General features: G+C 28.9%; 1 protein-coding gene across 2 annotated transcripts in view; it reads left to right on the top strand.

The window, feature by feature from the left end:
- The window catches only part of LOC116768100 (lachesin), a 36,123-nt gene extending 16,565 nt beyond the window's left edge, over window positions 1–19,558 (top strand). For both annotated transcript variants that reach the window (XM_032658738.2, XM_032658737.2), the window contains 7 exons: window positions 1,596–1,803; window positions 10,919–11,092; window positions 12,702–12,830; window positions 15,252–15,390; window positions 16,893–17,041; window positions 17,766–17,822; window positions 18,765–19,558. In XM_032658738.2, the coding sequence (XP_032514629.1) occupies window positions 1,596–1,803; window positions 10,919–11,092; window positions 12,702–12,830; window positions 15,252–15,390; window positions 16,893–17,041; window positions 17,766–17,822; window positions 18,765–18,865 (957 nt within the window). In that variant the 3' untranslated portion in view covers window positions 18,866–19,558. The remainder of the gene's footprint in view (window positions 1–1,595; window positions 1,804–10,918; window positions 11,093–12,701; window positions 12,831–15,251; window positions 15,391–16,892; window positions 17,042–17,765; window positions 17,823–18,764) is intronic.
- The last annotated feature ends 2,883 nt before the right edge of the window (window positions 19,559–22,441 follow it).

Here is a 22,441-nt window from a genome sequence, read left to right as displayed (position 1 = left end):
CCACTACTAGCTTAAACAGCTGTACTTGAGAGTAAACATCGTCCCAAATCTCTCCACCCATTTAAATTTTAGGATGTTGATGTTAAATGGAATAACTTTGTAGATGACTTTGAATACAAACGAAAAGGAACATATAGGCTGGGTTCGGTTGAGAGTCATAACTATATAAATAAAGTTATAAATTAAAAAACAAAATTAAACTACACATAAATGACAGTTAAATTTTAATAATTTAATTACATAAATACAAAAACTTTATCATTTCTGTTCCAAACCAGAAATCAATTAACAAGACAAGCTCAAAGTTAATTAAGCAAAAACAATGTAACCCGGTCATTGTCACATCAGACCTCAATCACGGCGTTGAATTAGGGTCCATAATAAACAATAAGACGGCACAACAAAAGCGACTAATCTGAGAAAAAAAAAAAAACAAAAGGAATCAGCAACAGAAAGGTAACAAAGAAAGCTCGGCATCACAACTCCGTACAGATTAGAAATAAATAGGTCAATTGACTATTGTATAGATTTGCTATTTATTTTAAAAAAAGATTCCTATATTTAAGCTGTAATAGGTAAAGTATACATTGTATTATAAAGAAAGTTTAATAACTTAAAAATCGTGTAGTAAAATATAAATACAAATTAATTTTGAATAGCAAAAAGTATTAGTATTGCTGTTAATGTTAAACCAGAATTATATCTGAACTAGTATCAGTAATAGTTATTAACATTAATTCTAAATACTGATATATATTCATTGACCGATATACAGAAGCTTAGCTTTAATAGAACATCAGCTGTTAGAATTATTCCGATACTCAGATGGAGGTCTTAAGCAATACAACGACAAATAATACGCTGAAATAAGGAAATGATATGAAATACTCCGAACGAAATTCGATTATGACAAACTGTCAGAGTTATTATAACGTGAGATTGATTTTTTGTTCTTCACGTGAATGTCACGGGTGTCTGACTCTTCTGGAATAGATATGTCTGGATGGTATATGTGTTAATAAAGACATATAATGCGTAGGAAATGTTAAATGTTATAAATTTTTATGCATACGTGGATATTGAATTGTTGTTCTTAAATTTTCTTTAAATACGACAATTTAATATTTAAAAAAATATGGGGATAGAGTTTATGTATGTAATTGAATCGTTTTTTTTTTTTTCAAAATATATGTTTGTTGTCTATTATTGTTTCATCTGTAAATCATAGTGTTTGGTATTAAAATACACGAATCAAGCAAGCAAGCTTCGGTGCTGCTGATTTTTATGTATTATGTTGTAGGCATCTGGCGTAACAAAACTACGTGTAATGGATTTTAAACAATTGGTACATAGTTCGGAATGTTTTGTGAGTCATTTCCGAGTATATTTTTACCTCAAATAAAAATAAAAATGACTTTCAAATAAGTATTAATGAAAATGAAAAGAACATCTCTACAATATTTCTATTTGCTTTGCTTCATCGTTTTGATAAAAATTTTCATGAAATTATAATATGTTAGTTTTTGGCAGTAAAATGAACGGTTTGAAACAAGAATTATTTTTTATTTTGGCTAATCAGATATTCTTTTCCCCAGGTGGGATGGCTTCGTGCAGAGGATCAAACGGTTTTAACAATGCATGAACGGGCTGTCCTTGGCTCGAGGTATGCGGTTAGTCTTGACGCTCCACGCACGTGGCAACTTCGAATAAGACCTTTAAGAGCTGAGGATAGAGGCTGTTACATGTGTCAGATAAATACGCAGCCAACCATGACCTGGCAGATTGGCTGCATCGATGTTTTTGGTAAGTCCTGTCTAGAAATAAATTTATTTACACAAGGTTATTTTGTATAATGATTCGTTATATTTTTTAATTAAAATAAAACTAACTGTGCAGGAACATTAGCACAGTAAGTGCCAATAATGTAGATATATAATATAAAGTTAAAAGTGAATTTGAATTGATATGGCTGGCAGTCTTTCTGAGCATTAATAACAAATATGCAATATCCATTGTATGAGAGTTAATGAGATCTAAGACTTTCGCGAATATTCATTAAAATAAAACTAGTATTTTTTGGATTTACTACGCGTGTTTTATTATTTTAAAAACTACATATCCCGACGTTTCGGTTACTTTTTTGCTGAAAAATATCAGTTTTATTGTTATATACTTAACTTGTTCTGACGTATTTTGATGTAACTTCTGAAACTTTGTTTTGTTTGCGATTCCTAAGATCAATTAACAAGTTTCTATTCGATACAACTTAGTAAAGGTCTCCTGGAATTGTTGGAATATAATATATAATAGGGTACGCAAAATTCTAGGGTCCTTATCAATAACTTGTTCAAACAATAATAATAGTTGCAATAGCCTTAACAGTTTCCTTATATGATAAGAGACTTGGAGATATTTAAATGATTGGGAGATAAGTATCTAACAAAAATTACTCTGAATGAAAAATACAAAAATGAGCTTCTCCGAGTTTTATTGGCATAAAAACTTAGAATTCATTATTAATAAGATATTATGCAATATTAATTATTATTCTATAAAAACTCATGCTATTTCTCATAAACAATAACATTTCTTCTTTCAAATGTCTGAGTGTCTGAAATTAAATAAATTGGTACAAAGCTAACGTATAGTCTGTAATGCTTTTAACAGATTCTAAAAAAAATTAAGGGATACTTTGTAACCTCGAATAAAAAAAACATTTTAAATATGATTCTTCTTAGTTGTCCTATATTATTTCTTTCTATGTTTTTTTATTTCTTCCTTCTCGACATCACTATGAAAAATCACATGTGGTACATATTATACCTTAAAGCGGTAACGTCACATCCCTTTTTAAGAAATTTTGAACAAAATTTAGAAACGGATGAACATGCAATTTATCTAAGTAAAATTTTATAGAGAGCAGAAAATCATTGTTTTTTTTTTAAATATATTAGACATACAATAAATTATTTAAATGAAACTAATATTTTTCGGATAAACTACGCGGATTTTTTATTATTTTAAAAAACTACATAATCCCGACGTTTCGGTTACTGAAAAGTATTTGTTTCATTTAAATGAATAAAACTCGCGAAAATCTTAGATCTCATTACAATGAATTAATTAATACAAACATTACATCCCACTTCCATTGTTATGTCATACATATATATGTATATTCGTGAAGATTCCTCAAAGTATGATCACTAAATGTCTGGCATAACGACTTTACTATACTACTATTGAAATAAATACAATTACCTAAAGTCGAGTGTTGACTGCAAGTGAAGTGAAGTGAAGTGTATATAAAATAAAATATAAAATTTTAATGATCGTAATACTTTTGCAAAAATATGTTTTGATATAGTCGACGTAATATAATAAATTTTTGTCATATAAATTTTTCGCTCATAATTAAAAATGCGAACAAAATATTCATTTCAATTTTATGGTTAAACTTGGTAGAACTCGTCGTGATTGTAAAAGATTTTTCGTATCGCTTCAAGTTGGGTTTTATTAAAACAGTTAAAAATAAAGTAAAACACTGTCAGTCGGCAATTTATATGGCAGGGGCGAGGCGGATGGAAGCGTGTCTGCGGCCCTCATAAATAAGAGCCAACCCCTTGAACATTAGTAATGGAGTAAATAAGGGAAGGCTGATATATAATGGAAGGAACTGATTAGATTCACGTTCAATACGATTGTTTAATCTACTTTTCATTATAAGGTGTACATAAATTATAAAAATGAACTTTATTTACAGTCATACAAAGAAGTATATATACTCGTAAAGTGTTAAAAGGATGAAAAACTTTAAAGCATTTTCAGTTACTGTCCTTTTACTTTTGTATTACTTATAAAATACAATAACAGTACAGCGATAGAGTTCAGGTGTTTTTCGTTGAAACGTAATACAATTATTCTCAGGTAAATTGTATTCGTTTTAACTCGACAGTGAATTTTAAAACCCCTTTATTTCTTTTATATTATTTAGAAAAGTGATAGAATATTCGAGATACATTAAGCAAATGTTTCGATTTCCGATGGAATATGAATATTTATGGTCGAAGGTTGTTCTTGAATGGCTTATGATAATTTTGAACGTTCTTAAGTTTTTTTTTTGAGATAAACCTAATTAAGATTTTTTCTCTTTACACGTAATTGCCAAACCAATATAAGATCTTAAAATATAGAAAGATTTTACTGAGTTCTTTAATTTAATTCTTAACTAAGGTTTTACTAACACGTACTTATATTATTCAACTCTTTAGGTAATAAAGTAATAAAAATCCTGAACGTAAAAAGTAAAATTATCAGTAAATGAAATTTACTTAAATCAAAATAAATAAATATATATATATCGTGAAAAATGATCCACTTAAGTACTGAGCTCAACATTTCTTCTGTAACGAAATTAAAGCTAAGCAATAAACTTCTTAGAAACAAACAAAATGATATTTCCGTAAAATTTTTATATCATTATAGGAGTAGCACATTATTTTTCCGTGTTTGCCAAGGACTAGAATATTAACATAATGAGATTATCAAATAAGTTATTCATAAAACCAATAATGACACGTAACCTGGACTAGTGTCATGGAACTATATTCACTAATACCATTTTTTATGTATTAGTGATGTTTAAATATATCCCAACAAAGAATTTTATGCTTTCTTTCCTAGAATGCTGACAGTAAAAAAAATTTAAATGTATTTAGAAGTAGTTTTGTCAATTTATTTTCATAAGGAATGGTTCTAAATCTCAATTAATTTTATCAATGAGTACTCAAAAGTTTATTAATAGCTTGACTTAATATTATATGATGAATTTATGAATTAATTAATATGAGAGATTTTTCCCATTATTAAGACCTTTGGATATTTTACTTTCCTGCAATTTCAATCAAGACTATGTTAGCAAATTCTTTATTTGCTTTCATCTAACCTTGCTTGAGGCTGCAATCTAAACAGATTGTATAAATGCTTAGTGTTCCCATATAATGATGATATAAAATAAAATTACAATAAAATATATAACTATACAGCTTAAATTAAAGTGGAGTGAAGCATCTTCTTATAAATCGAAGCAAAGACTTACACGTGACTTCCTTGTAAGTGTGTCTTTTATGTTACTCATAAAGAGATCGTCTTAGTGTGTGGGTTATAAAAAATACGTGAGGAGTGAAAGTTTACGAAAAATATATATTTTAAGATATGTGTACAGTTCGAATCGGAAGTTACCTGTTTAATCAAGTGGAGGAAATAGCCGTTTCGGACCAGCTGATGAACTTACTTCCTTGAACTTTTAGTAATCATGTCTAGTCATGCTGTGATTTATATATTTATTTAATTCTACACGAGATATTATTACAACTGTCATAAAATACAATAATAATGGTCCCAGTATACCTGTATTTCCTTTCAGACATTTGAAACTTTTTTATGACAAGTGACAGTGACAGTGAAATTGTTGTTCAATAAAAGTTTCTGAATAAAAATATATGGGGTGCGTTCCACTAAGCACTCACAACAACCACGCTCACGACCACGATGATAAGAATACAAAGTAAACAATGTACGCAAGTTGAATCTGTTAATAAAATTTCCTTGAGGTCTTGTTATTAAAGGCGATTAAGACCTTAAAATAATTTTGAGCTAGCTTTTGCAGCAAAAAAATATTCCAAAATAAATTATAGAAAAACATTACGTCCGATGAAGAATTACAAAGAGGATTTTTTAATTATTTTATGTTTATAATTGTTATGGAATTTGAAAGCGTTTAGTTTTGCCTTATTAATTATAGAATATTTATCAAGCGAAATAGATTTTAAGCCAATTTGCACTTTATTCTCGTTAAAAAAAGTTTTAAATTAGTAGGCATATTTTAAACGGCTTAGAATAGAGGCAATAAAAATATTATATTATTTTAAAATAACCTCATTAAATTACTCTTCATAAATTATGAACGCCTTTTTTGAGAACGGAAAGCGCTGAATAAATGAAAAGAAAATTTTATAATCAGCTACATTTTTAAAGTCTGTGCTTGTGGAGATCGTTTTGATTGCTTGTCAGTTTAGGACTAATTAAATAAACTGTATGGCAAAGAAACGTTTCTCGTTAGAGTCCTTATAATGAACTCCTTTTAAAGAGTGGTTTTGTTTTACTTCTGATAAATATATTTTTAAATTAAACTAAAGGGCATATTTTTAGAGTTTTTCGAAGAATTGAATTCCATACCTCCTAAAATGTTTATAGTTCATATTTAAGTGAACATAATCCTGAGATAAAAACATATTTTTTTTTAAATTATATCTCTGTATTTCAATATTTGTCGTGAACCCAAAAACACGCAAAGGTTCTAAAAATCGTTTACTTTATAATTATATAATAATAACAAGTAAAACAAAGAGCATAATTAAACACTTTAAGTCCCAGAAAATAAAGTCCCAGAGTGAAAATATTTAATACACCTAAATATATAATGATATAGTCAAAAAATCTCGTAGACCAAAGCTAGTTCTTTACATAAATATCTCTAAGCAATTGTTTTAGCGATCTCTCTTATATTCCTTAAGTGATGATATTTTAGTTCACTTTTATTACAAAATATATTTGAAAAATTTCAAATATTCTGTCATCCGCACACTGAAAATTTAAAATTTTTGTGAACATGTTTCTGCTTACTATTATAATCACAATCATTACAACTATCGTTATCAATAATCGGAAGGAAAATAAATTTGAAATATACTTAGCAATATCTAGGAAGGTCAACTTAAGACGGTTGTTCTGATTTCGTAATACGTTGAAACTTACGTTTGGATGAAGTTGGAGAGTTTGTGAAATATTGTATGAATACGATTCCTTTTTAATTTCAAACTTGTTTCATACTTTATTGGAACCGATGTCACCGGCGCTGACAACCAGAAAGTAAAGAGACATACAATATATATATTGAAATGTCCTTATGTAAGTGTTATGTAAGTGTATATAAAAATATTACGAAGTCAGAAAATAGGTATGGTTTTTAGGAAATCTTTTCTGAATTACTTTTAGATCTCTTGTATGAATATTTATTTAGTTTAATTGGAATTATATAAATATGTATTATATGTTATTGAGTCTAAATTTTCTGACAAAACTGTCTTAAAACTGTCTATTCTTCGTATTACTTGCATTATAATATTCAACTGCTTTTTATAAAACTATTAATAAATTTATGGGATAATAAACATACGTGTAGTGATCAAACTAGAATAAGAAAATTTATAAGAAAACACGTCACTTTGCAAACTAAAACAGTTGTTAAGCAAACATTTAGCAAGGAAATCTTGAACAAAGGCACATCGCAACGAAATGAAAATTTTAACGCGTCTTTACACAAAGAAAACAAAACATTCCATATTTCTTCGCTGTAGCTGAGTCTTCTTGTATCTCTTTTATCACGTACGTGGAGTTACTCTTAATGATTTTCAATTTATACCTAGCGTATACTTATTATCCGAACTGAATCTGAACAGTGAACGAACCGGCGAACGATATATTTGGATTTAAAAGTTTAATGGATTCAATTGTGGAAGTTATAGCTACATCTGGAAATAGTCGAAAGTCAGGTAGCGACCCGATAAATGATTCAGATATTGCTTGAAGCTTCATATATTCGTTGTGTAACGTTTTAGTTTTAAATTATGTATGTAGTTTTTTTTTTTTTTGGCCAGTACACTTTTGTTACTCAAGCTATCTGAAGTTTATCAGGGATCTTATTAATTACTTTAAAGTTAACAGAGTATACGTCCAACTCATAGATAATGGATACCGAAATACTTTGTGTATATTTACTCTTTGATTTTTTAAGTCTTAAGTCATTACTAAAATGGGTAGATCATAAATATGAGATGAGAGTACAGAGATGCTTATTAAATTTATGAAGTAACATAAAAAAATATATAATAATGTACATGAAAATAGATCATTACACTAAAACTGACGCTTGCCTGGCAAATTTCAAGGGAAACAAAATGATTTCATATAAATTATACATTACAAGCAAACCTCGGGCAGTTCGGAAATGAATGTATTTGCCAGCCTCCAAAAACTCGAAGTTTGGCAATTTACTTTTATTTGCGTCCGCGATTTGCATGGTGGGGAACTCCCGATTCCTTTTCCAATTTCAAACTTGTTCCATATCCGAACGCGACCTGACTTTGTGACTCGATTAGTTTTTTACTGCCATTTTTCTTCGGCCAGTTGGTGTAGATGGAAATTTCTTTGAGATCTGTTCAATGTAAGTTTATTGTTCCTTTCTTTATTTCTCCTCCTTGTAGTTTCATTTAAAGTTTTTCTTTTCTTGTTTCTTCTTTATAAAATATTATGATTATTGTCCAGGCCATATTTTTTTCAACGAAATGTATAAATCTATTTGTATTCTAGATAGTCATTTACTGCATATTTTTTATCAAAATACTTATTTAAAACATATGCGAAAAAAAGTATTCACGCAAAACATACTTTTCAATAAAAATAAATATATCCAGCAAAGCGTGCTTCATCATATTCCCAATGACAAGGCTCTCAAATATTCACACACGAAATATTATAAGCGTATTCTGAACAAGATATATAAAAACCTGTTATACTCTAAATTGTCGTACATCGAAAATGTCAATAGCTTAATTTCTTCTCCATGCAAATCCGTCGTGATTGATACGTCGATATAAATAAAACCCCACGGATCATTGGTCAATGGGATTAAGTATGATCGACGTTGCCAAGACGCATGAGGTTGGAACGAATATTGGAAAGTTATTGTTCCTTTAATTTATATCAGCTTTAAAAGGCCTTTGTTAGAAGAGTTCTTGACGTTCGAGTGTTATAATGGCTGGCACTTTTTTTTGTTTCAAAGTGTTTTTCTTTCAACTCTGAACAAAATGTACACTTAATTAGATGGGTCGTTATAGTCTATGGTCAATTTAAATTATGTATAACTTTTAATACTAAAATGTCTTGGTAATTTTATAACATCGTAATTTATATGAAAACGAAATGCGAGTATTATAATTTCCTTGCCATTCATAAGAAAGCGTACGTAATTAAGGGCCTAAAAACAAAATATAAATGTCTATGAGAAATGAAAGGGAAAGAACATGAATATGGACTGAGGTTTAGGGTGGGCTAAAAGAGCTAACATTTTTAACGCAAAAACTTTTTGCGGCTGAAAAAGCGTCCGTGAAAAAAGCTGGGGTTCACACAGACTTCAAAGTAAATAAAATGTACGTACGGTTTTGTATATTACTCGGTTCTTAATTATTATTTTATTTTTAATATAATAAAAACAAATGAATTCGTCTTCAAATAGAATACATCCATACACAACATTTTGTAAATGTCCTAATTTTATATAGAAAACCAAGATAATGAGCTACTTTTTCTCACTAATGGTTTTGTATTAGCAGTAATGATTCTTAATTGCTGCAGCAACCTCATGAGAGTTTATGGCCAGAGTGTAGCTAATAAACTCGGTCCATACAACTCCCTTTAGGATTCTATTAAGAATGTTTTACACGCATCAACAAAGTTAGCACACTGTGATATATTTCATTCAAAATTTGTGATATATTGGAAGTGAAACGTGGGAGTACACACCATACACGGCTTAATCTAGGGAACTGATTAGTATAAATTCCACTTAGAAATACGAAGTAACTATAACATTAACTATTTGTAGTCTTGAAGAGTGGGCGATCAATTTATTGGGAGTATTTATATATACATTTCAGAATAAATATTATGCCACAAGTAGAATTTGTTACTTTTTGTTATTTTATTAAGAATTATTAACTTTCTTTGGAATGCTGATATAATTAATTTTTATTATTTAAAAAGGGACGTTTCAGGACCTATTTTTGAAGTGGAAAAATTGGACTTCATGAAATGAATGTTGTAAAACCTTTTCTTCGAGTAGAAAGGTACATAGAATGACTCGGTTTGATATAACGTAGGTAGATATGGTGGTGTTACGTAATGGACCGTTAGTATTGAAAAGTGGATGATATACGTTTCTCATGAAACAAAATACGATATTGTTAGAATAACATTAATAATGCTGTCACATCAAAACTAATATCATTCAACGTGTATATAAATCTTAAAACATGAACTTGCAATGTAACATCTAACCTCGATATAAATATAAGTCATTCCAGTATACTTTCAGTTGAAAATTTGGGATACGTAACTGAAATAGTCAAGGACTAATAACAAGATGTATGGAGTTGATAATACGTACCTTGATATGCATATGCTCGAATTTCATTTATCAGGCGCTGTCAGAAAATGAATTTCGTGGAGCAACAGTATTGTTTTCAAACTCCATTTGCATTCATTGTGATGTTTGCTCTTTCATATTTTTCATTTCAATAAATGTTGGAGCCTTACCAAGTACACTGCCAGATATTGTAATATAATGATGTGCTGGATCTTAGGTTATTTTCGTTGTTACATTCATCTTGATATCATAAAATAGTAGAAATCATTATAATTGAATATAACATATCCTTATATAGTATTTAATTAGTATAAAGAACTCAAAGAAAATTATTTCTTTTAGAAATAAAGCTAAATATTTTTGAACATTCGATAAATATGTATGTTTTGGAAGCGACAAAAAAGTAATAAATGACCTTTAATTAATGTCTAAAAGACTTCGTTAACAGCGTACCCTTTTATTGTAAAATTCAAAAGCCCTTAGAGCTTATTGTATTTCAGATACAAAATAATTAAAATTCAAGAGAAATTTCATTTCAAATGAAAGGTGAAAATGTAATTGAGACTCGAATTGTATTTTGTTTTGATTTTGTGTTTTATTTTAGTAAGTCAATTACGTGTTTGTAATTGTCCTAATTCTTTTTTTTGTCATCAGTACCACCAGACATAGTCAGTGACGATACATCGGGGGACGTGTCAGTTCAGGAGTTGGAAAACGCGACCCTGACCTGCAAGGCTACCGGCCACCCGCCCCCAAAGATAACCTGGAGAAGAGAGGATCACGAGCCGATACTGTTAAAAAAACCATCATCCAGAGATTTTGATAAAGGTAAAAAAAAAAAAATGAAACAAAAGCATTCGCGAAATATCTGAAAAATACTTTTTAAAGATACCCGACGTTTCATGCACGATTGATCCGGATATTAATATTTCGTGTTAATCGAACATTGGTACCCTAGTTTTATTTTATTTCATAAGAATAAAATATTGTTCTACACAAAATATGTGTACTTACTTTTATTAAACTTATTATAGTAATATAGCTAATATATTAATACGTATTTTTTTAACACGCATACTTTAATCAGTCAGAGTTAAAAATATTCAAAAATTTCTGTCACTAACAAAGAAATTTAATGTTTTTAAATTAACTAACGTTTTAATAAAGTAATGGAATGTTTTTTGTGATGGTTTCATAAGTGAAATAAATAAATAAAAAGATCTATTAAAGTATAAGTTTCGTGTACTAACCTTTATTTGTAGCACTAAGTAAGTCACAGGTGCGTTCGCAAATAGCTGGGAAGATTGGAGCGTGCTTCTTGCTCTTATTTCTATTTTCCGCTCCGACAAAGATGGCGCTGGCATCGCATTTATTAAATGTCTGTTTGGTTACGTTGAACGTATTAAGGGAATGCGGTATAACCTTGGGCTTCCTTATTCATAGTTACTTTTTGTATAATATTCTTAAATTTTTTTCTATAAAGATTTCACGAAACATTAAATAGAAAAAAATATATATTTCGTAAAATATTTTTTTTTTTAGAAGAAAACGATTTGCATAATAGTGAATTTTAATTTTACTAGTCGGCTAATGGCTTTGAGCAATCATAATTAAGATAGAAAAGGATTCCGTCAGATATCAGGATAACCTGGCTTGAAAATAAAGGAGAACTCAGACTTAATCATTCGCTTCGACTGACGCTGAAATTGAACTTCCATGTCTAGGAAATTGATGAGTTTCGATGTTAAAATATAGTTAATACATTTATTTTAGTACCATTTTTAAATGGAATTGAATTTTTATTTTAAACTATTTTGTACGAAGGAAAAACAAAAAAGAAACATGTATGTCACAATATTAATTTTATTTTGATGTATAAGTCCATTGTGTTGATAAAGTAATTCAGAATGAATTTCATTTTAAATTATTCTGCGCTTCTGGAACCATTTGTTCAATAAATTTGGTTACACGCTGACAATGCATTCAGCCCCAGAGACATTTTCAATAAAGGAATATAATATTATAGCTACAAATTTTGATATGGAAATGAAGTGCATGATTATGAATAGTAATTCTTAAATAACCAAAAAATTTTTTTTTTTTTATAAAAGATTACTTAAAACACACCACATATCAGACCATCGATCGCCTGTATTCAGTTAGTTTAAATATAACAAAAACGATGTTATAGTGTTATTAACTGAAGCATTTAAAGATAATAACGTAATTGCTACAGACCTGTAATAACAATTTAAATCAGATTTATAATATATATACGAAATGACAGGTCATTACGGTCTAATAATGTATTTTATGAAAAAATACTATAATAACCGAATATTTGTTCATTAAAATTTCTGCATATCAAAATCCTTGCGTTTGAAAGCTGGTCCAAAACTTATTGTAATGGTTAAAAAATATCTTCTTGTTCATATAGTTGAAAGTTTCGTGGGTAGTTCGATGCCGCTGTGGCGTGTTGACAGACGTCAGATGGGTGCATTCCTTTGCATCGCCTCTAATGACGTTCCACCAGCAGTCAGCAAACGGATCACGCTTAACGTTAATTGTGAGTAAAAAACTATAGAATTTTAAAATATTTATCCATCACTAATACCACTTTTGCAATACTTTACACAGACCAGGTATTAACTTACATTTTCAATACATACATTACGTATTATACCACTTTTCTCTGATTGTCTATGAATGTATCTATGTATTTAATTATAGGCAAAGTAAAGAAAATCTTAAGATAAGTGTTTTTTTTTTTATTAAAACGATAATTTATTTTATAAGTATTCCAAGATAAATATGTATATTGTAGAATGTTACTTAAAAACTTGACCGAAAGTCGAAAAATAATTTTGGTGGATTATACCTCCTAGCCAGATATAAATTATATGTACTCCTAATATATTATTAAATAAATATATTCAGCAAATATCATATTTTCTTACTTATAATTGGTTCGACTTCTTCCAATGAAAAATAATATACCTCCTATCGATATTGATTATAAAATAATATAAACGACATCATCAAATATGAAAGTTAAGATCAAAGCCACACATATAAAATATATATTACGAAGATATAAGATTACTTGCTCGTTCAAAAACATAATTCAAATCAGTTTGAGCTTTATAGAAATGTCAGCAAGGTCTAATTTTAAACAATTAGTAACAGTCGTATAGGTACTAAAGAGATTTATGAATTTATTGAAATGAAAGTAATATGGAATATAAGTCTTGTTTACCAAAGAGAACGGACTAGCTTAGGAAGGTTGATTGTTTTGGCCTGGTCTCAACAGATGTCACCACCAGTAGAAGGTAACTTTGTCTTCACAAACAACTTAATCAATATACATTAAATATGTGTCTATCTACTTTTGATCGAATCGTGAATGATTCTTTTGTTACAAATAAAGTTTTATAACATTTGAAAACAATATTTTATTATAAAGTAATTAATATATCAATTGATTCTTTAGATCTAATTTTCAGAACCCGAGGTAAATTTTTTTACAATTTTTTTTTTGTTTTTGGTCTTCCCAATGAAATAGATGAAGACTATGTTGTTTTGTCTTTTTAATCATATTAATTATAGAGCTATTAAATTTCTTGTTTATTTTTAATATTTAATGTGTGTTCGCGATAAACTTTTCAGGTGTAAATATTATTTATTTCACATCGTAACTGAAATAAAAAAAACAAGTTTATTTTATCCATTTTGATATGATTTTTGTATATGACTTTAATGTTGTTAAATAAAAATGTCATTAAAAATGGCTGCATTTTAAACGATTCTTCTTTATTTTCATCAAATGGTCCTGTATTGTAGTTTATACGACACGAGAATGTAGGTAGCCGGGCCTGGCTGGCTGCCAACGTTCATCTGTCAGGAAATAGGAATCCTCAGATGCACTTTACAGCCATATTATATTGCTGTAAATATATACTCACCTGCATTTTAAGTATAGTCAAGCCACTCTGCATTTGAGTTATCGATACTCGGTGGATATTTAATGTTTAAATTATTAATATATATTATTGCTCGTGACTACTCTTTGATAGTATAGTTTTTATTTATCCCAGTGACGCTTCAATTCATGGACAAAAAAAAATCATATAATATATTTTAAAACTTATTATTATTATTTTTACTATGGACAAAAGACACACACACACACACACATATATATATAGCGTTTTGGTGTAGAAAACCAAATTAAAATAACATTTTTATATTTATTAGTTAAATTGGTTACAGAAACAAAAGCAGGTAGGGACTTTACTCCTTTAATAACTTAATTTTAATCAATTACAAAAAACGTACGCATAAATTGTACTTTGATTATTAAACTGGCACATGTAGAACACTTGATCATGCAATCAAAGGCTGAAAAGAGCGTTAGACCGATATTAAACAATCATAGCTAAGAACCACTGCGAGATAACTGGCTTTCAAATAAAAAATACTAATCGTAATTGGTCAGTCTGTTTGAGAGTTACGATGAAACAGTCAGATATACAAACCATCTATACACAAAAGAACGTAAACACATACACGCACACACACACACACACACACACACACACACACACACATACACAAACATCTACATCTAAGTCAAAATTATAACACCCCCCTGTTAGCTGCGGGGGCTAAAAACCGTTGTTAGTATAAATAAAATATAACTTCTTTGATATATACATGTTTAGTAACAACATTTTAATAATGATGTTGATGACGTACCAGAGCTCTGTATTGTGAATTTAATGAAATTCGTGATATAATTAATTAATTACAGTGTAGGATCGAGTGAATGTTATTTGGTAATAAGTAGCTTTAATTAACAGTCACAACATATATCATGAGTTTAGAAACAAATAATATAATTAAATATTATTAAGTATACAGATTTAATACTGTCAATGTTAAATTTTACAGAATTTGCTATATGCCTTTTTAATATATTTCTTCTCAGTCGCCCCTACAGTAAAAGTGCCAAATCAATTGCTGGGCGCCCCTCTCGGGACCGACGTGAAACTCAAGTGCTACGTGGAAGCCTACCCTAATACCATTAATTATTGGATTAAGAACAGGGGAGAGATGCTACTGGATGGGTGAGTTCACTTATGTGTAACAGAGCAACTTCAAGAAATAGTACAAGAAAGTACGGCAAATTACGATGTTTTAGTTCAAGGTATACTAAATTGACCTAATACCTGACGCTATTTGAGAAATAATAATAAGATCATTGTGTTCCAACACAAAGTGTTAAATAATAAATATAATATAAAAAAAATCTTCGTGAATCATAGCTTTTTGTACCAAGGTATTGCTACACACAAAGACACCAAAGATAATTATAATGCATTGTCTTAGCTTATTTTCTGAAATGCTTGAATGACAACCATTCAACATTTCATTATTTCACAAGAATAAGAACTATTGCGTCAAATTTGAATAACAAAAAATATTTAATCATTAAATTATTTACATAATTAAACAAACGTAATTAATTCCTACTGCATCAACCCCATATATAATTGTAACAATACTATTCTGTTTAAAATATTCAATTAGTTGACAAGATTAAATTTTTTTAATGTTTTTACAACTTTTCAAATAAAGAAACTATTGAACATTGCGTTGTATTCCTCTGAATATATTTTGCTTTGCTTTTCTCTCTATTACATTACGTCGCACGTACAGAATATTTTTCAGTATGAGCTCAAGTTGAACAAACCACCCACAAATTCTATTAAAGGTCGCTTCATTCCTTGAGGGAATTCTGAATTATATTTCCTTTCTAGACTCTTAAATGCGTCTTGAAGTTTATTTTGTTTTTAATAATACTATAAGATATATCTTACAGTTGTTCATCTTAAGGAAGGGGGGTTCACTCTCATGCTGATCATATTTGTCTCTTTTAGGGGACCAAATAAACTTTGTTTTATGTATACAATTAACTTTATTGTTCATAATAAAATAAAGAAACAATATAAGATACGTGATGCGACTTCCAACGACACGATTCCTTCTTAAAGTAAATTTTATTGACCATTCGTTCTCGACTGTGTGCATAAAGTCTCGTACCATTGATAAACAAGTTGAAGTTTAATTCTGTTGAAAGCAGAATGTTTATTACATTTTTTCTTTAACAAAATTATAATTTGGGGATTTCATTTCGTGGTGAGATTAAAAAAGAAATATAGGTAGATACATAGATATGTATATTAATTTTTAGATCAGAATCCCAAAATATTTTTATATTACATGTGTGTTTTAATAGTGTTAAATTTTTTTATGTTTTAATCTTGGTATAAAAGTCAGTCATAATTTTGTTATTTATAAATGAATCGACGATTAAAATTTTTTGCTCAAGCCTAAAACAACATGTTTAAAACCAGAATAAAATTTATTACACGTTTCACTTCACCAAGATACTACGAAAAATATGACTTTTAATTATTGCTTATATGTTGTACAAAATATAATTGTAAAGAAAATGAATCCCGGACAACGAGAAAACTAATAAGAGATTTGTGATATATTGGTCTTAACATAAAAGACTTGGAATGATAGTCTATTCTTTATATAGATAAAAATTAACCCTTCTCAGGCCAAAGTACACAATCCGTGAAGAGAAGACGTCGTACAAAGTGTCTATGTGGCTGACTATTAGACAGTTCTCGAAGAGTGACATCGGGACTTACAACTGCGTTAGCACCAACTCGTTAGGGAAGAGCGAAGGAACTTTAAGGCTTTATGGTAATGCATCAACCCTACTTGATATTAGTAAATGTATATGTCACATTTATTTGCTTATAAAACAGTATATAAAGTACTTCTATAGAAATAATATTTATAAATAATATATTATTTAGAACAGCAAAATGTTAATTAATAGTTAACGTTTTAATGTTTTAAAACAGACAAATTTTAACCAAAAAATATAATTGTAAAATTAAATTAAAAAAACAAATACGTCATCTATTGCTTTCTATATCACAATGTTGGGTTATAATCTCCAGGGTTCAGGGCTAGTTATATCATTCATGCTTATGTATATATATATATGTATATATAACGAATGTTAAAATATTATATAAACAAGTAACATAATGTACCCACTACATACCGTATCAGGCAGCATGCATAAGAAGCAATTCTAAAATAAAATACTATTGGCACGCTACTTTCATTTACCACCGTTTGGGTTGGCTTCCTGCCAGGTAAACACGTCGATAGCCTGACATTTTGAGCTCATTACTGAGGCGCAATTCTATTTATTATATCGTTTATTTCAAATTGCTTTTAAACCACATAGTTTTGTTCTATCCAAATATTATTCTATTAATAATAAAGAGGCAAATCTCTAAAACAATCTGAACAAAGTCATGGACAGAATTTGCCGTCGTACAAAAGTTATTTGTAAAATTGCTTCCAAAAGATATTATTTGAAGTGTAACCCGTCCTTTTTAATATTTTACAGAAATTAAATTGAACTCATACTCAGAAGATTTCAGCAATCAAATAAGCGTCGCTGGAGGTAAGTATTCGAGCGCTTTTTGTGATATAATGTCAAACTTTACTGTTACAAACTTTGTTCAAAAATTAATTTGAAGGAAATTAGTGTGACAATCAGTCTATGAACTCACAAAATTATATTTAATCATACTACGAACGCTTCAAAACTGTTCTTATTACTTTGACTATCATAAATTATTATTAATTTATTTAAATGTAACTATTTTAATAATAAAAGAAGAATAACTGTATTGAGATAATTAAAAATTTCTTTTCGATTACAAATATGATAAATATTTATAACATAACTTTTATAATTTCAAACATATTCTATTTGAAGGTTATGTATTTGTACATAAGTGGTTCATTTTTTTAATTGTTTACATATTATATATGTATAAATAAAACCTAATGTAAAATTTTATAATGAAATTAATGTTGTTGAAATAGTATTCAAATATACACCAACAGAAAGCTGTAGTATCTTGAAGCTGTAGAATAAAATGTATCCTGAGGAATTTACGTGTCCCATACACCGGCGTGACATGAACTAGAAACGCAATGAATATCAGATGAGTTGCACCCGTGGTCAGTCTTGCAGCGTTTCACTGATATAAATTTTAGTATATCTCGGCTTAATAAACATTACATAAGTCACTTATAAAAAATTGGTTTAGAGTGTGTTGCTTCTAATAAATGTATTCGGTTCACGATTAACAAAACAAAGAAGCATTAGAATCAATGAAATAGCAATTCATCTGTACATTAACAACCCAGGTGTAATAAGCCTAGATAATCTTTTCATCGCGTACAATCACAAGTTTCTACACAAAGCCGTACGTATCGAATATGCAGTTTCATAGGAATGAAAACGAAATAAAAATAAAACAGCAATGTATGACATTTAATAGAAAATTTTATTCTGTATAAAAAAATAATAATAACAAAATGTCTTATTCAACAGGTCTTACAGAAGCTGCCAAAGGAAATTCTGATAACAAATTGCGATCTGAAGTAACATTCCTCGTAGTATTATTTTTAGTGTATCTATTGAAGTTGACGTAGGTCTCGTAAATAAGGTGTTACGACATTTGCTTAAACGATAATTCAACTACGTGTTCGCGTTTGACTCTTGTAAATATATGTAAGTATTATTTATTGTACAATACATAACAACGATGCCGTGATTACGTAATTACGATTCACATTCGACACGAAGAATGTCTCTGATAAATTGAAGAATAATATGTATAGTCACATTAAAGGTAATTTATAATTATCTAGATCTTATTTTACATTTTGCATTTAGACAATAGGACTTATTATTGTGGATGCGAATTCATTGTAAGCCGATTTCAACATACCTTTACCATATAACGTTAGTCATTTGTTATCAGATGTATCGTTTTAATGCATTTAGCTTATAATATGTAAATAAAGTAAAATTATTTTGCTGAATAGTCAAATAATAGAGATATTTGAAAATGATTAATGTTAAGAATTATACGATATCATCGATAGACGCTAATATGTTAAATAATAATATATAGTTTCGTTTTCACAATCTTGTTTCATTGTATAAATCTTTATTATTTTCACATATATGAAGCGGTTTCAATGTGATCTGTCTAAACGCCTATCGCTCTTGTAACCAAATTTTTGCTTATATTCGCCAAATTGTAATATTGTTTACATTCCATTGTAAACTCATCGCTCGATTATAAGACTGTTTACAACAAATAAATTGAAATAATAATTGTTTGTTGTTTTATTTTGATATCGAAGCTCAGTGCTTGGATAGCAATAAATTGATGTACCCTCTGTTAAATTAATGCAAATATTTCATTGTTGTTTTTTTTTTATATTTTGTTGGATTGAATGAAAACTTCCGTGTTTTGATTTTAGTTTGATTTTGCTACTTGTAGTGACAAAAACCGTAAGCATTCCACATTTATACTTTATATTAACTGTTTATATATTTTAATTCTTTGCTTAGTCTTTCAATTAATAGTCAGCAACAAAAATAGTGCACTAGAGATATTGCTGGGTTGTAATGAAGTTAATTCAGATTTATTTTAATTCTTAACATATTGCAAACAGTTGTTTTAAATTGGGTAATATTTGGGTTAATTGATTGTTGTTGTTGTTTTCTTCACAAAAACGTAAATAGCTTCTCATAAAATTAGAAAAAGAAGGGTTGCATCATAAGATCATCATCGGGTGAACCTTTGACAAATATTACCGTAGACCAAAAACCAAAAATATCGATTTTCTGTTATGTTATTATTTATTCTCTGTAACTTATACCCGCCACTCCGTCTGCGTAAATAAAAAACGAATTTAATGGTTCTCAGACGCGATATTATGCGGGATCGTGATAAAAAGTATCCCAAATTACTCCTAACTATAGCAGCCACCTGCAGTAAAAGTCCCATCAAAATCGGCGTAGCCATTTCCATGATTATCTCGATCAAACAGACAGACAGACAGAAATTCTAAAATTTTTTTGATGTATCCACGGCATCTTCATATACATGGATTAAAAAATGGTTATTTCATTATTATAAACAGATATTTTATTTATATTAAAGGTAATTTCATTAAATTTAATTTTAAATTCATATTCATAAGTAATAAAAACACTATAGATATTTACGAGGACACTGAAACCTTTTTATAGTCCTCGATATAAATCTATGGTTTGGCTATAATCAGTTGACACTACAAAACTTGTCCGCTCAAAGTATTTTAAACTATTTTCTTTGTTCTACGATCCATTTTATTCAGTCTCGAAATGTCCTTCAATCAGTCATCATCGTTGTTGTCTTCGAAAGAAATGAAAAAACGAAGAAGTCACGCAAAACATCATATTATAATTAGCTCTGCTCAACCTTCGTAATGTCTTCCATTTTAAAAATACATGCCTGTAATTTTACATTGATATTGGATTTATGACGTGGATTCTAAAAAGAGGTTTTACATAAAATCGGTACTCATCGTACAATGTTGGCATTATTTTATTTTAAAAGAAATAATTTATACAATAGTTCTTTTCACTTCACCATTCACTTGCAGATAATATCCAAATTTATGATAGCACCTGCGTAAATGACCTTTCCACAAGATATGTCCAGATTATCGTGGCTTTATCGCAAACACTTCTACAACTGCTTGAAGCACGTCTCATGGCTTAGATATCTATCTGGTCGAATACAAATTACAATTATTTAAATTATAATCATTATAGAAAAGTTGTTATATTTTATAATCACAATACTCTAAAAAGTGGCTTAATAATAGGGCTCCGTTCGTTATGTCTCAATTAAAGTCCTCATATAATTAAGGCCAGCAAAACATTGAATCATTCTTACCAGTGTAGGCTATAGACATTTTCTTTCCAACCATCATAAAGAACTGTTTTACTAATACTTCACAAGCTTGACATCTTCATCTGTCTCTATATCATTGTTTTGTTTTTTACAATAAATCTGTGACACATACTTTTTCGGCTTCGATTGAGATAAAGGTAGAAAAATATTATCACATCTCGATCGATTTATTTATAAATATACCTGGCAAGTTTTTCAGAGAATTACAAAAACATATTATGTTTATACATATTTTTACAATATCTATAATTCTTATTCTTCTTTTTTGGTGTATACATATATTTGTGAAAATTATCTGTAACATTTTTTGTACTTATGGACTTATTTATAGATTTGTTTTTCAATACCTTCACTTTCATCTTTTATATATCATTTCCTCAAAGGTTACCTGGAAGGTATTTTTCATAAGCGATGAGGTCGCTTCTTGAACTTTCCGTCACATTTTATTTGTAATATTTCTCTAGTTTTTATATTTTTTTAATCTCTGTTAGTAGCAATTTTAATTTTGATATTTTCATCACACAGTATTTTGCAACGATTAAAATTTTTAATTTAAAATATGATAAAAAAAATTATCATCAAAAAAAAGTTTAAGACACTATTATCATATATATAACCGCTTGGTAGTCGATGAGCGAGGCCTATGTCCAGCAGTGGAACTCACATGGCTGAAACAATAGTAATAGCAGTAATATATGTATATACATCTAGCTACCAATTAATTATACATTGGAACTTTATGTAACATTTCAAACCCGATTTCAACCAACATGCACAGCATTCCACAAAATCCGGCTTTTGTGATATTATAATAAATCTATAAAGATATTTTTAGGTATTCAAATATATTTCATAGCAAACATATAATATTTATTTGTAACTTGAATATCCAACATTCTATCTGTATTGCAAATAAGCTAAACATTCACATCGATACATTCCCGGGAGCGTTCAATGAAATATTGCCTCCATCGCTATTACTACCGCATTATAACATACTTCTGAAGCTATTCAATATTATAACTTATCACGATAGGTATGACGTCCATTTTGCCCCGTATATTTTCCCTTTCAATGATAAAATAAAGTTATAATCCATCGTTTTTTTTATCTCAGTCGCAGTAAAATCATGTTTTAAACATTAAAAAAGTTTTACTTACAACAGAACAAGTGAGATTGTGATTTCTTATATATATATTCTTTAATAGCACAACTTAATATTGCAACAAAAACGGTCTTGATAATGTATGTC

This window comes from Danaus plexippus, chromosome 19, assembly GCF_018135715.1.
Source record: "Danaus plexippus chromosome 19, MEX_DaPlex, whole genome shotgun sequence".
Lineage (NCBI taxonomy): Eukaryota > Metazoa > Arthropoda > Insecta > Lepidoptera > Nymphalidae > Danaus > Danaus plexippus.
Note: the sequence above shows the minus strand (reverse complement) of the source record. Positions and strands in the feature narration are given on the sequence as shown.